At 44.2% G+C, this 16,199-nt stretch overlaps 1 protein-coding gene across 1 annotated transcript in view; it reads left to right on the plus strand.

The window, feature by feature from the left end:
• The window catches only part of LOC122543156 (histone acetyltransferase KAT6A-like), a 104,749-nt gene that overhangs the window by 31,037 nt on the left and 57,513 nt on the right, over positions 1-16,199 (plus strand). The window contains exon 6 of the mRNA XM_043681539.1: positions 4,031-4,149. Within this exon, the coding sequence (XP_043537474.1) occupies positions 4,031-4,149 (119 nt within the window). The remainder of the gene's footprint in view (positions 1-4,030; positions 4,150-16,199) is intronic.

Below are 16,199 nucleotides of genomic sequence, written 5' to 3' on the forward strand. Positions count from 1 at the left end.
TACAGGTTCTTTTGCGTTCTCCTCAAGCTTGCTTTCCCACTGAAATTTGTATCGTCTGCCATCTTCAGAAGGTTACTCTGTCTCCTCTACTAAGTCTTGTTGTCACCACTAACTAGCTGAGGCTGAAGTGTTGATGCTTATGGCAGCCTGTCAATCCCAATATGACCCAGTTATTCTGGCTGTTGTTTTCTGTCCATTAGCTACTCCTCAATCCATGATTAATATTATACTTGTAAATCTGATTGACCCAAATACCACCATGTACCACCTTGTTGAAGAGTTATTCAAAGTCCTACTTTATGACTCTAGATTCATTCTATTCCCATTTACTGTTAATTCCTACCCATTTTGTAATGCTCATCCTCAAGAGGCATGTTCCATCCTTGATTTGAGGCACTGATGTAGAAAACCATCTTGATTGCATTCTGTGATCAGCACGTCCATACTCTCGTTGGAAATGTTGTTTGGCGGAATTATTCAAGTCTGACAGAGTGTGTTTATCCTTGCGACAGATACCTGTGACTTTCTGACCATTACCTTGCTCAACACTGCAACAGTTGTTTTGGGGCCCACAATTATTTATTGCCTTTTAGTGATTTCTCCTGCTATCCCAATTCATTGTACTACTTGATTTTCTGAACTAAGTTTCTTTCTGTTGACGATCTTTATCCTATTTATGTCCATTTAGCACGTCTTTTAAAAATCCAATGACCTGAAGTATTTAATGCTTGTTCTTGGTCATTCAGCACCCATATTTCTGTGATGGTTGATGGATCAAATCAATTTGTTTTTCTCTATGCTATTCATCTGTTTTGGAAGCTTTTGTGCCCATGAATGTAATGCCTTAACTAGCATTTATTTCTGTTTTTCCATGGTGCCATCCTAGTCATGAGCACCCCTGTTTCTTTCCTCATCTTTTCGTCCACATGTAACGCATTTTGTGTACCTTTACCCAAATAGCTGTCTTATTGTTCTTATGCTGTTGGAATTACCCACAAGCCCATTCAATACTTTCAAGTCCTAGTTCATTTGTTGCCAGGATACGAATCCCAGCTGGGTTAAGAAAGTCTTTCACAACAGAACAGCTCCCTTTTTCTTGCCTACTGATGTCATTACCCCCAAATCAAAGTCCCTGCCTACCACACCATTTCTTCAGCGTTACATTTAACCTTGTCATCTGGTTGACCAAATGTCCGTTCTCACATGGATCAGAGATTATTGCCATCATGTTTCTGAATGTTAATCTTAGCCCTGGCTCTTCAACTTGTTCAGGAGAATCTCCTCCTTAGCCTTTTATTCTTAATTTCTCAACGGATTGCAATAACTGGATCATTGGACTTGTCAAAGTTACACTCCAGCCGTGCGAGATGTACTTAAGTTTAGATTAGAGTGGTGCTGGAAAAGCACAGCAGTTCAGACAGCATCCGAGGAGCAGTAAAATCGACGTTTCGGGCAAAAGTCCTTCATCAGGAATACGGGCAGAGTGCCTGAAGGGTGGAAGATACATGAGAGGAGGGTAGGGGTGGGGAAAAAGTAGCATAGAGTACAATAGGTGAGTGGGGGAGGGGATGAAGGTGTTAGGTCAGGGGGGACGGTGGAGTGGTTAGGTGGAAAAGGAAGATAGGCAGGTAGGACAAGTCATGGAGCTGGAAGGCTGGAGCTGGGGTGAGGTTGGGGAAGGGGAAATGAGGAAACTATTGAAGTCCACATTCATGCCCTGGGGTTGAAGTGTTCCGAGGCGGAAGATGAGGCGTTCTTCCTCCAGGCGTCGGGTGGTGAGGGAGCGGCGGTGAAGGAGGCCCAGGACCTCTATGTCCTTGGCTGAGTGGGAGGGGGAGTTGGAATGTTGGGCCACGGGGCGGTGTGGTTGATTGGTGTGGGTGTCCCGGAGATGTCCCCTAAAGCGCTCTGCTAGGAGGCATCCAGTCTCCCCAATATAGAGGAGACCGCATCGGGAGCAATGGATGCAATAAGCCTTGGGCCAAGGAAGCTGCACTGCCTTTGGAATTTCCAATCATGGCTATTGACTGTTTAATTGTCCTGTCCCACATGATGACGATATCCCTTTTGACTCAACCATCTTTCAAGTCCTCCCATACCATGGCATGATGATCCCTTATCAGAGTATCTAAGTAACACTTTGTCTGCCTATGCCAGTTTTACAGCTGTGCGCTGACATTTCTGAAAAAGCGTATAACGCAGGTGTGCCTATCTGGGAATGTAATGCTCTCCACAACTTCCAGTTTCAATTGTAACATATCACCTCAGTTGCTTCCCACTTGTTTTTATTTGTTCATTTGGTCACTGTATATGTATCTCATTCTTTTATTTGATGCTTTAGTTCTTAGTTTTTAAAACTCATTTCTTGATCATTTCTTTATCCATAAGCATACTTCCTTGATTTCTGCCTTCTGATATGATGTCGCTTAGTGTTATTTTCTCCCGATGCAGTTTGTATCTCTCGCCTTCTGTTGCATATATGTTTCAATATTTGGGACTGCTGTTAGTGGCCCCCACACTCCCTAGTTCTACTACTTTTCTGTTGCTTCTTTGTAAATACCCGGCATTGTTTGGATTGCTCCTCATTCTGTCATGCCGAAATACTTGGGGTCACTCTGGGTGCACCTGACTGTTCTGCTGTGTTTCCCATGAAATACGTGGGGGTTTCTCCCTCATTTATTGTTGCCTCACCTTTATGTTGCTGCTTTACCATCCGTCACTTGAGCTTCTCAGTTACTTGTCCGTGCTTTCTCTTAAACTAGAAAGAGCAGCTTTTCGAGAAGAAGATTTTTTTTTCTAAACTATTGCTGTCCTCTCCCCATTTCCTCTTCCGATACAGAACTACTTCAGTGCTCAGATGATCTGAGTTAGCCCTTATCAGAAGGATTGGTCTGTGGAGTTTAAATATCCTTTTACCTACCTTGGGTAGTGGAGAAGTGAGGGTACTGAGTTTCCTGTCCAAAAATTAAAGATTTGTCACTTTGTTGAGTAGTATGCTGCCATACCACATTATGCGATGCTGCAAGCCTCGTTTGCTCATATAAAAATTTTGATTTGGTATTTTGCTTTGGTTAAGTGTAGAAGTGATTACGAAGTTGCATCCATTTTCAAACAGCAAGTTCTGAACTGTGCAAGAGGACCACGATTCTCACAACTAAATTAGTATTTCGTTGTAACTTTTGTCCTTGGTTATGTACCCATGAGCATATTTAATTGAAGCTGCTACTGCCTTCTGCTTTGTCTGGTGTGTAATATTTGCTGCCCTGTTTGTTTATATTGTTTTTATTTTCTAGTCTACATCGACTGTATTCGGCCATTCTTTTTTTGTTCCCCCCCCCCCCGTACCAGTGATACCGGCTTGTGTCTTTTCAGTGATTATACTTTGCCATCCTTGTTAGTGGTGAGTTCCTGATCTTAGCTGTGCAGATGCAGGGTGCTCCAAACAGAGTTGAGGTACTTCCCCACTGAAAGAAACCGGTAAATGAAAGTGCTCCTGTTCTACCTGCAAGAGTCAGAGCACTCACTGGCAGAGTCTTGAGGTTAGTTTGCCTCACCCTGTTGTTTGGGAAGTGGAGGAAATCCACCTCAGCAAGCTGACCGTTAGCACTTGAACTCTGAAACTTATTTGGTGTTTGGAGTTGAATCTTCAACTGCACAAACAGCACTTGAATATAGGATATTGTTGCACCCTCTTCGGGCTGTGGAGTTTTCAGTTGGAGCTGACTTGCTGCTGTAATGGAAAAGAAAACATGAACCTCCAAGTGGAGCAACAGAAAAAAAGAGAATTTCTGAATCGAAAGTAATCAGCAACCAGGACAGTGTAACGAATAGTTATCCCTTAAATGGCTTGCTATGTTTTTTTAGATTTGTAGACATCAATGCTGCTGCTTTGCTCCATACACATTTTGCAGCTGTCCAAATACAGGTTTTCAGTTGTCTAAGACTGCTTCCCCACAAGCCAAGGATTCTTGTAGGTGGGTATACCAGAGTAAATTCCTTCCACTAATATCAGGTTTTTCTAAATCTGCAGACAATCAGGACTCGTGGAGCTGCAAACGTGAAATTGAGGATGACCAATCGCTGAACAAGGACATTGTGACTGAGAAAGACTTGGACCTTTTTCAACACGTTCAGGAGCTTGCATTGGAGGTAAGATGAAGCACAGCAATATTTTGGTGAACATTGGCTTGAAATTTACTGACTCGAGGATCAGAGATAAGGTAGATATTTTTGAGATTTGCAGGAAATAAAAATGTGATAAGCTGATAAGAGTGAAGACACTTGGACTGAAATTTTCTTTCGCAGTTTTGTAAAATAAAATCATTGGGGTTATTTGCAAAATGTGAGAGAATAAATTGGCATCAGATGTATTAGAATATTCTCCATGATAGAATGTCGAAGTATGAAGGACTTGAATCCAAAGCTCCAAGTGCAACACACAATTGGATGTGGAGAGAAAATGTGTGCGGCCAGCTGACTGTATCACAAAGTACCATGTTGGTTGGTCACTGGCTATTAAATGGTTGAGAAAACAGAGTTACTACACTGCAAGCAGTGGGAATTTTGAGCTGAACAGTGCAATTCCAGGTCCAGCTACATTATATTGGTAACCCAAATGTAGTTTTGTATAGACAAGAAGAAATCTCAGCAATAGTGAGTTGGCTAAAAAATGTACATGAGGATGTGACTTAAACACTGCTTGCCTGAATGTGGTGGTTTGTTTGCTAATGTGCATCATTCATTGCAGCCAAAGTGTTAACATGCCCCACTTCTTCCTGTTGATTATCCAAATAGATTATACAGAGGGTGTTATAAGCTCTGAGTTCTGAATTATTCTGAAATTCTTTTGTACTTGTTAATGTCCATCAGTAAAGAAGTATGAGCAGATTTTTCGAGGCAAAATTTGAGTTTCCTTGTAACCTTCAAAGGAGATGTCGTGTTGAGTAAAAGGTATCTCTGTGCTGGTGTGACTGACCTGATTGTAGTCGAAAGTTCAGGTTGTTATTGGGTTCCTATTCACATGCAAGTTTAGAAGTGGATAGCAAGGGGCAGATCGTGTACAACATAGGTCAGAAACCACAGAATCTTCTTTCACTGTTCCCTTGGTTCCGCAAATCAGGACAAAACTGAGAACTTCTTTCTGAAAGGTGGTTCTTTGTAACTCATCCAGTTGTGGCTTTTTCAGAATTTGTTGTTCACTGTTCAGATCCTTTCTTGAGTTACTGTTTCAGCTTTAGCTGTTTTGTCTTGCCCCGTTTTTCAACTACCACGGGTCTCATTGTGTGGAAGTGTTCAAGTGAAGGAGAGGAGCAGTTCATTTTTTTTTTGAGAAAGCTGTCAAGTATGATTATCTGTCAAACTCAGTTTGCAGTTATTGACTGTGAATTGCTTGACCCAAATGCAATGATCTTTGTGCTAGAGAATAAACAAAACAGCTGGATCGGTGAAGTGAATACACCTTCACATTCAGTTGTACTTGTTCTCTGTATAGTTGGAGCTGATAATGATGAGAGAGCGCATATTTCTACATTTGCCAAGTGTCGTTTCGCTGATGTTTTACCCAATGAACATTGGACGAGATGCACTTACATTGAACCTTCAATGTAAATCATGAAAGCAAATCATGATTCGGGCGGCATGGTGGCACAGTGGTTAGCACTGCTGCTTCACAGCGCCAGAGACCCGGGTTCAATTCCCGACTCAGGCGACTGACTGTGTGGAGTTTGCATGTTCTCCCCGTGTCTGCGTGGGTTTCCTCCGGGTGCTCCGGTTTCCTCCCAAAGTGTGGACTTGTTGGGCCGAAGGGCCTGTTTCCACACTGTAAGTAATCTAATCGCAGGATTGTAATCAGACAAAATAATGGATTGCAAACTAAAAATAAGAGGCTGTTTAAACCAAAAGTATGGGTAAAGAGGTGGGCTTTGGTGGGGTGGGTGTGTGCGCTGTACCAAAATAAGATCCGAGCTTAAGGGCCTACACACTTGAAGGTATGATTGTTGTTTGGAGTGAAGAAAGGAGAAGATGCAGAAGAACTTGCAACAACAACTTTAACATAATCAGATGTCCCAAGGTACTTCAGTTCATGACACCCAGCCATACAAGGATGTGTTGGATCAGCCAAGTAGGTGAATGTTAAGAAATATTGGAAATCTGGAAGGAGAGGCAGAAAGTTGTAGGGGGTGTATTCCAGAGTGTATGTTCCAGGCATTTTAATGACCACTGGTCGAATGATCAATTTTAGGACGAATATCCCTTGTGGGCTAATGTTCTGCCAAGGCAACCTCCCAAGATCTGCGCAGACAGCTACTTCTGCAAGTGGAAGCCAATGCATTGTCACCCCAATTGGCATGTGCAGAACATGGCAGCATCAATGTAATGGAAGGAACATTGTTTGGGGCTGCACAACAGGTCAGGATTAGAGAATGCTGCAACGTTTCTTCTGTGCTGAACTACCACACACCGATTGGCATCTGGATGCTGATGCTGCACGTCTGTCTCAGAATTCTGAGCACCGAAGACAAGTTAGAGGGAGTATTGTTGTGTTTACGGATCACGGGAGGGCCAAGCTCATGGAGGGATTTGGAAACATCTGAGAGAGCATGGATTACAATTTTAAAATGAAAACCTTACTTGACTGTGAGCCAATGTCGATTAACTCTTGTCTGTGGCATTGGGGTATGGGAATTGGTACAAGGTAAGGCATAGGCAGCAGCTCCATTGCCCACTTCATATCAATGCCCTAACCCTGTCTTCAACGAGTTGTTCTGTTCAACTATATTAGGCACAGACGTGCATGAGTGCACGCACACGCACGCACACACCTCCCTCCCACCCTCCTCCCCCCACCCCCCCCATGTAAATGTACTTTCTTTGTTGACCTCTTTCCTTTTGTCTGCAGCTCTCTTTTATCTCTGGTCTTGCAGCTCCCATATGTTCACTTCATTCCTGTTACTGCTACTTTCAGATTGAGGGGCAGCAGGCCACATAGATCAGTATTTCTTCTTAGCCATGAAGAAAGAGACTCATTCCCTTTACCATTGACAGAGACTCTTGAACGTCATCTTGAAACATGCTGAAAACGTACAAGAGATTCTCGAGACGTGAATGATATTATGAACATTGCTTAATATGCTACGTCTGGTTTAAGTTCACCGCAATTAGATTTGTCAAGTCTCAGGGAAACAAAGGCTATGTGAGGATTTCATGGCAGATGAGTTGAAACTAGTGAGGTTGGCCTATGTTATGGAAGTTGAAATAAGCCATGGTAGTGATAGGATGAACATGAACAAGGAAGCTCATCTCAGTGTCCATTTTGATAAAGTACTTGTGAAGGGATTGGCTTCATATCAGGTGATTGTAGGGAGAGGAATGGGGTCAGCAGTTGGAGGTCGAATTTAGAAAATGGCGAGTGAAAATAATAGCTCCAGAATTCTCAATAATGTACTGGAATGAAATTGCTACTCATCTAGTCCTGAATGTCACAGAAGCAGTCTGTTAATGAAACAACAACGGATGGGTCTCGAGAGCTGTTGGCAAGGTAGAGTTGGGTGTCAGCAATGTAAATGTGAAAGCTAATGCTGTGCCTTTTAGATGATGCCACCAAGAAAAATGGTGTTGAGGATAAAGAGAAATGATGTGGGCTCAGGATAAACTCTTCACATATGCAAGAGGTAATGGTGCAGTGGTTTTGCCTGTAAGCTATTACACCTTGTGGGTGCTAGGCTGCATCGTTGGGCCAACTTTCAGCCATTTTGCTGTGGTGTCAGGCAGAATCACTATCCATTCAGATTTGACTCGAATGAAATCCTGTTTTTGGTGAAATTCTCTTTGTTTCCTCTGTGTTCTCTTGAGTTCAAACCCATGGAGACTGGCATTGGTTGACTGGAAGATATCACGTTCAAGGCACAGTGCGATCCAATGGCAGTCACTTTTAATTGTATCTTAGGCCAAGGCCCTATTCAGTTATTTTATTGAGTCTTGTGGAACTTTTCAGAATGCTAACATTTGGGCAATGGAGATGTTTTAAGCAGCAGGTTTCAGTCAGAAAGCTGACAGTTGGCACAGTGGAAGGCCTTTCGGAGGTGAACTTCTGTTTCACACATACGAAAAGCTGGAATTGCACTGCTCAGTCAGAGTCAGCCTTGGAAACTCAGTGGCAGGCAGACTGAAGAGAAGAGATTGACAAAGTGAGATCAAGGCAGTCAAGATTTGAGGGAGATCAGAGTTCTGACCTTGAAGTGAGAGGAGCTGAGGTCCTTTTTTGGGGTTGGGGGGGGTGTTGTTGGACTGCTTTAAAGAATTTCCATGACTCACTGGCATCTAGGTGGATTCCTGAAAAAATTCAGTCTCCTGTCTTGGCTATGTCTGCTCTTTATTGTGTGGTTTCGTTGTAAGTTGGATCATGTTATTTCTGTTTACTCATGTTTGCCTCATGTTAAATCTGGATTTCAGAGTATAAGATTGTTTGCTTTTTGTTTTCTGTGTACCAAGATTGTTTTATGAATTTAAATCTGTTGAATCCTGTGGTTTTAATCTTTAAGGAAATAATTCTGACTTGCAACTTGGTCAGCTTTTAAAGCTTTGAGTTTCTTGTCCCTCACCTGAGAGTAACCAGATTTGGCCGTCTGGTCGAGGATTGTAACAGCATGACTCAGGAACCCTGCAGACCAAAGGGCCCAGGAATGAGTGGTGAACCAGGCTCACCAGGGGAGTATTGAAATAATTTGAGTCACAAGATGAGGGGCTGGTAAGCGTTTCAGCAACAGAGATGCTGTGTTGACAATGGAGCTAAGAATTATTATGGAAATGGGCATGAATAGTCTTGGTGATTGTATGGCAAAGTGGCTAGAAGCTTGCCCTGGCTGAAATGAAACACGAGGGTCCCAACATGCTCTTTTCCAGTCTCTGGACAGTTTTCAGTGACAGTGATGGCGCTTGTGCAAAGGACTGGACTGTAGCAGAGACTGAAGACAAGGACTTCAGTGTAGTTAAGGAACATTGCTGCTTCCCAGGAACTGCGTGTTAGACCAGCAGAGTGACAAATGAGCAAATGTGCAGGCATTGTTGGGGACTGATGAGATAGTGTTTGATGCCACTGTTGTCCATCTGCAACCTGATCTGTTTCCACACGGGATCACCAAGGAGACAGCGGACAATTATGGAATAGGATGAGGCCACTGAGAGAGAGAAAAGAAACCATTGCAGGTGACATTGGCATGAGTGCAGTCTCTCTCCTCTCCGTGTCAGAGAAGCATTGGAGGATGGTGGTCTGCTCAGTCTGTTGTAGGTTGCATGCAAGTTTTCACATCAGGGAATGTTTAAATAATGGCATCCAAAAAAATTGGTATTCAGCAGTTGGTGAGGCACAAACAAATAGATTAGTGAGCCTGACATCAGTGGTGGGTAAGTTGGTGGAGGGGATTCTGAGGGACACAATTTACATGCATTTGGAAAGGCAAGGACTGATTGGGATAGTCAACATGGCTTGGTGCATGGGAAATAATATCTCACTAACTTAATTGAGATTTTTGAAGAAGGAATGAGGAGGATTGATGAAGGCAGAGCAGTGGATGCGATCTGTATGGATGTCAGTAAGGCATTAGACAAGGTTCCTCGTGGTAGGCTGGTTAGTAAGGTTAGATCACATGAAATCCAGGGAGAGCTAGCCATTTGGATACAGAATTGGCTTGAAGGTAAGAGACTCGGTTTTGGTGGAGTGTTGCTTTTCACATTGGAGACCTGTGACCATCGGTGTGCCACAAGGGTCAGTGCTGGGTCCACGGCTTTTCGTCATTTATATAAATAATTTGGATGTGAACATAGGAGGTATAGTTAGTAAGTTTGCAGAAGACCCCACAATTGGTGGTGTAGTGGACAGCGAAGAAGGTTACCTCAGAGTACAAGGGGACCTTGATCAGGTGAGCAAATAGGCCGAAGATGGAATTTAATTCAGATAAATGTGAGGTGCTGCATTTTGGAAAGGCAAATCAGGGCAAGACTTGTACACTTAATGGTAGTCATGATGTACCAGTGTTGGACTGGGGTGGACAAAGTTAAAAATCACACAACACCACGTTATAGTCCATCAGGTTTATTTGGAAGTACTAGCTTTTGAAGTGCTGCTTCTTCATTAGGTAACTAGTGAGGCAGGATCATAAGCCACAGAATTTACATAAATTCTTTCTTTTGCTGTAAATTCTGTGTCTTATGATCCTGTGCAACTAATTATCTGATGAAGGAGCAGTGCTCCAAAAGCTAGTGCTTCCAAATAAACCTATTGGACTACAGCCTGGTGTTGTGTGATTTTTTCATGAAATGGTAAAGTGCTGGGGAGTGTCGCTGAGCAAAGAGACCTTGGGGTGCAGGCTCTTTGCTCCTTGAAGGTGGATATGCACGTAGACAGGGTAGTAAAGATGCCATTTGGTACGCTTGCCTTTATTGGTAGTTGCATTGAGTGGAGGAGTTGAGAGGTCATGCTGGGTTATACAGGACATGGGTTAGGCCACTTTCGAAAAAGTCAATTAAATTCTGGTCCCCCTGCTGGAGGAAGGATGTTGTGAAACTTGAAAAGGTTCAGAAAAGATTTACAAGCATGTTGCCAGGGTTGGATAGGCTGAATAGGCTGGGGCTGTTTTCCCTGGAGCGTCGGAGGCTGAGGGCTGACTTTGTAGAGGTTTATAAAATCATGAGGGGCACGGATAGGATAAATAGCCAAGCTCTTTTTCCCAGGTGGGGGAGTCCAGAACTCAAGGGGCATAGGTTTAAGTTGAGAGGGAAAAGATATAAAAGGGACCTAAGGGGCAACTGTTCTGTGCAGAGGGAAGTGCATGTATGGAAGTGGTGGAGGCTGGTGCAATTACAGCATTTAAAAGGCATCTGGATGGGTATCTGAATAGGAAGGGTCTAGAGGGATCTGGGCTGGGTGCTGGCAAATGGGACTAGATTAGGTTGGGATATCTGGTCAGCATGGACAAATTGGACCGAAGAGTCTGTTTCCATGCTGCACAAGTCTACGACTATAAATCAGTATTAAGAGTTTGTATCCACGTTACTGTTAATAAATTGTTTTTGGAGATCACATTTTGTCTGTTTTGGGGCTGTGCTGTAAAAGTGAGGGAATTCCTTTATCAATGACATGGCTAAACTATTTGAAGTGTTGGGGTTGATGATGGAGTAGCCTTTCACTTTGCATGTAAAGATGGCATTTTATTGCCGGCAGCTTGAAGTTTTGGATGGATCATCAAAGGTGAGAAAAGAAATATTGAAAAAGGGAGTGCAGTTTGGCCAATTTGCAAAGTGTTTTGCCCCAGTCTGCTTCGAGATACGTAGCATGCTGCTATAAATAGCAAGTGTGTGCTGTGTGGAAAACTGTGGGGGAAAAGAATAACTCGCAACCTTGGGTCCTCAAAGGATTAAGGCAAGCTGCCAGCATTGTTCTCTGTGCCTGGTGTTTGCTTCGTTGAAATCAGGAGCAGAGTGTTGGTCACGTGACGTGTCACAGCTGCTGCAACACATCAGTGGCCAGGGAGTTAAACCACAGTTAACGCATGCATATAGAGAGAGAGAGAGAGAGCAAGCCTTTCTCTGTTCTCTTCCTCTCTCTGCACCTGGCTGAAGGGAAAGTTGTTTTTAACCTAAAGTACTGTATCACTTCTGTTAACCCGTCAGCATATGTGCTCGTGCTGCGTGTGTGTACGTTTTCTCCTACCTAGCCATGTGCAAGCAGTTGTACTGGAGCCGAATGTCAGCATTTCCATTTGGAATCCAACTCGGAGAGAGGTGGGAGCATGAAGGGAGGGGTTTGATGGCCTATGCATTGGCACAGGTTAGAATATCACTTTCTGTACTTGGTGTTCACTGAATGGTCATCTGGTTCAGGTGGGGTTACTGGGTAAGCTGTGCATTTGTACGGTGGCGAGCGGAGATCATTGCAATTTCCTTTTATGTTGCTGAATTCAAGTTTTCTTTACATTGGTGCGTCCCACATTTGGAAACTTTGAAAATAGTCAAGTTTAAATGACTTAGCTTGCAAGTTTGTTAATTGGATCCTGCAAAGCATCTGGTTTCTGAATTTATTTGTCAGGTTAATATGAAGAACACCATGAATTGTGGGGCATGTGAAGTATGGGCACGTGACTGTATTTGTGTGAAATAAGGCATATGGAAAGTGGCTAACTGCAATCACTGTACCCCTCAGGAAGGGTGCACAATAACAACCCAACTCGTTTGTGAACAAGGAGCAAGACATCTGCAAGGGTTACATTTGTCCTCATGAGTCCAGTCCTGATGTCAGTAAGTGATCAATAGAAATGCAGGAAATCGGTGGGCATGAGAAGATCCCCTGGTCCATTCTGGGTAGTATAATGCTATCAAATGATCATCTGCCGTCCAGGCCAGAATGGAGTTCTGACAATAGGTCCCCACGACCATTGCTTTTCGTATTCAAGTGACACTGGGTCATTTCTCCACTCTGTGTATTTTCTAGTTTCCTGCCATCAGTTTCATTACCGGTTGGAATGGTGAGAGGATATTATGAGCGAGGCAGGAAGCAGCATAAGTTTGTGTATACCCGGGGGTTGGAGTCATGAGTTAACGAGGAATCAGAAGGAAGTGTTCTTGCCGACACCATGCATTGTAATTCGGATTGTGAGGATCAGTCATACTGGTGCAATATTTCTTTGATATCCTCAGGAGAGGTGATAGTCTGTGATCTTCTAAACTAATTTCTTTAGTTCTGAATCTTATGGTGACCTCAAACTTCCCCATCTTTCTGCAGTGCAACAGATTCTACGCTTGGTTATGGAAGTACCCCAATTAGTGGACCTCTGGTACTCTGTGCTTGGTTGACATGACACGTCTACCTCCAAACTTAGGCAACAGTTGACTGATGATTGATAGCAAATTAACCTCCCTTTATCTCACTGCGGATGCTCTGACTTGAATTCTCAGCTCCTTCCTGTCCATACCGACCTATTCGTTGTGACTATCAGGTTTTGCACGTCCTAATAAATAGCTGTGCAGTTGAGTTCTCCTTGTATTCGTGTTCAACCTTGTTCGTTTAGTTCATTTATTTTTGCCAGGAGAAAGTGAGGACTGCCGATGCTGGAGATCAGAGTGGAAAAGTGTGGCACTGGAAAAGCACAGCAGGTCAGGCAGCATCCGAGGAGCAGGAAATACCACATTTCGGGCATAAGCCCGTCATCGGTAATGTGGCTGGGGAGGGGTCAGGTGACAGATGGGGAGGAGAAGGGGGCTGAGAGATAAATAGGAGGATGGGGTGGGGCTTGGGGAAGGGAGCTGGGAAGGCGATAGGAGATGCAGTTGGTGATAGTAACAGTCGGAGTGGAGGGTGGAGTGGATAGCTGGGAAGGAAGATGGACAGATAGGACAGTTCAAGAGGGTGGTACCAAGTTGGAGGGTTGGATCTGGGGTGAGGAGACATTAGGAGCTGGTAAAGTCGATGTTGATGCCGTGTGGTTGAAGGGTCCCAAAGCCGGAGATGAGGCGTTCTTCCTTTAGTTGTCAGGTGGCTTGGATTTAGTGGCGGAGGAGGCCCAGCACTTGAATATCCTTGGTGGTGTGGGAGGGGGAGTTGGAGTGGTCAGCCACAGGGCAGTGAGTTCTTTGGTACGTGTCTCCCAGAGATGTTCCCTGAAACACCCCACAGGTTGGTGTCCTGTCTCCACAATGTCGAGAAGACCATATCGAGAGCAATGGACCCAGTCAATGAGTTGTTCGGATGTGCAGGAAAATCTCTGCAGGATATGGAAGGATACTTTGGGGCCTTGAACGGAGCTGAGACAGAGGTGTGGGCACAGATTTTACACATCTTGTGGCAGCAAGGGAAGGTGCTGGGTATGGAGAGTGGGTTTGTAGGGCTGTAGACCTAATGTGCACCTTCTCTTGCCGCTGCAAGAGGTGTAAAACCTGCCCTCCCCCCACCCCCAACATTAGGGAGGCAGGACAACGCCAACTCGGGAATGTTTCAGGGAACATCTTTGGGACACGCACCAAACAACCCCATTGCCTGATGGCCAACCACTTGAACTCCTCCTCCCAGTCTGCTAAGGACATGCAGGTCCTGGGCCGCCTCGACTGCCAAATCAACTGTCACTCAACGACTGGAGGAAGAACACTTCATCTTCGGCCTTGGAACCCTTCAACCACACAGCGTTAACATTGACTTAAGAGTTTCCTAATGTCCCCTCCCCCCACCTCATCCCAGATCTAACCCTCTGACTCGGCACTACCCTCTTGAACTGTGCTACCAATCCATCTTCTTTCCCACCTATCCACTCCACCCTTCCCTCCCACCCATCACTAATATCCCCTACCTGCATCTACCTATCACCTTCCCCCAACCTCCACCTACCCTCCTAGTTATCTCTCAGCCCCCTTCTCCCTCCCACATTCCTGAAGAAGGGCTTATCCCTGAAATGTTGACTGTCCTGTTTGGCCTGCTGCACTTTTCCATCGCCACAGCTTTCGACTCATTTCGTTTTGCTACCATTTTGGATCCAAGCACACAAGTGCAGGCACAGTTGACTGGATGATTTTGTTTTGTGTGTATAACAAATATGTGATCAATTTCAGTTATTTTTTCACTAAAAGTAAGAAGAGGGTCTCGTCTAATCAAGTGTTCTAACATTTTTACTTCTGAAGTACTTTCCACTCGCTGTTCAAACCCTTCAGTACTCTTTGAACCTCTGGATTATGCAGCTGTACTTCCTTAGATAAGCCTGCAGCTTCCGTATTAATCTCTCCTGACATCCTCTGAAGTGGTATTGAGCTCTTTGTAATATTTTCATTGATTTCATTGAAAGTTGTAGCAGGGCAAGCCAGGAGCAGCATCAGGAGTCCCACTGTCCCCTTAATACTACCTAATCTGATAATGTAGTAAGCTGTTAAACCCATACTTGCAGCCACCTCCTGCCATCTCAAGTGATCTCACAACTTCTATTATTACTTCAAACATGGAAGATTATCTCTGATCACTTTATTGTCTCTCACCGCCCAAAAACTCCTCAACCTCCACCTTGTGCCAGTTCCCACACTTGGAGAAGCTGCCTCTCATTTCACTTCGAAATGTATATCAAACGTGCAAACTGCTGAGCAGTGATCCTCTACTCATCCAGACATTTTCTGGTCAATTCTTTTCTCAATCACCCTCACTTCTAGCTTGTGATGCTTAATCCCCCAGTAAGACCATTGACAGTCCCTCAGCTGTAACTTTGAATAATGTCCTAATTTCTGTATCCTTCAGACCAAAGGATCCAGACTCGAACAAGTATGTTCAGGAAATGGTTCAACCAGATCTTCTGGACCATGTCAAACAAGATTGGGTCTTGCGCTCACCCACTGAAATAGCTGTCATTGTCAGGTTCTTCCTGGGAAGCAAGGATGACCTTTACCACCTTGTGACTGCAAACTATCTGCTTGACTCCTGTCTGTCTGTGTTTCTTCCTCAATCTCACCTCCAGCAACGTCGTTTTCTTTGCGACTGGCATCGAGAGCTATCCAATCAGCTGCCTCTGCTACTTCCATCCCTTCTCCTAGCTCATGTTCTGTTCGTCTTCATGCTCATTATAAACAACCAAGTCGGAAATGACCAAATTGCAAAACTATGAAGATCATCTTGCTGAAATGAAGACTGGTATAATGTGCCTGTTCCAAATCTTTGTCATAGTTTGGCAGTCCATTTGAATGTCTCCTCAGAAACCCTTCAGTGGCCCTGGGTGGTTCTGAAACTATTTTAGAAGAATTCATTATTTTACCGCAGTTATTCAGTCTCCTTCCAAATCTTGTAAGCTTGTATGATCGCAACTTGTGTTGCCTTCAGCTTTGTTCTTCTGAGAACTATTTCCTTTTAATCTGTAAAATTATATTTTTATTAAGTCAGAATTGTCCTCAACTTAGCCGTTTGGTTTCTTTAGTCTTGTTTTAAAATGTTCCTGCTGCTTAGGTTTGATTTCATACAGTCTTTTTCAAAATTTGGGCGGCACATTGGCACAGTGGTTAGCACTGCTGCCTCACAGCGCCAGAGACCCGGGTTCAATTCCCGCCTCAGGCGACTGACTGTGTGGAGTTTCCCGCCTCAGGCGACTGACTGTGTGGACTGTGTCTGCGTGGGTTTCCTCCGGGTGCTCCGGTTTCCTCCCACAGTCCAAAGATGTGCAGGTCAGGTGAATTGGCCATGCTAA

This window comes from Chiloscyllium plagiosum, chromosome 42 (assembly GCF_004010195.1).
Source record: "Chiloscyllium plagiosum isolate BGI_BamShark_2017 chromosome 42, ASM401019v2, whole genome shotgun sequence".
NCBI lineage: Eukaryota > Metazoa > Chordata > Chondrichthyes > Orectolobiformes > Hemiscylliidae > Chiloscyllium > Chiloscyllium plagiosum.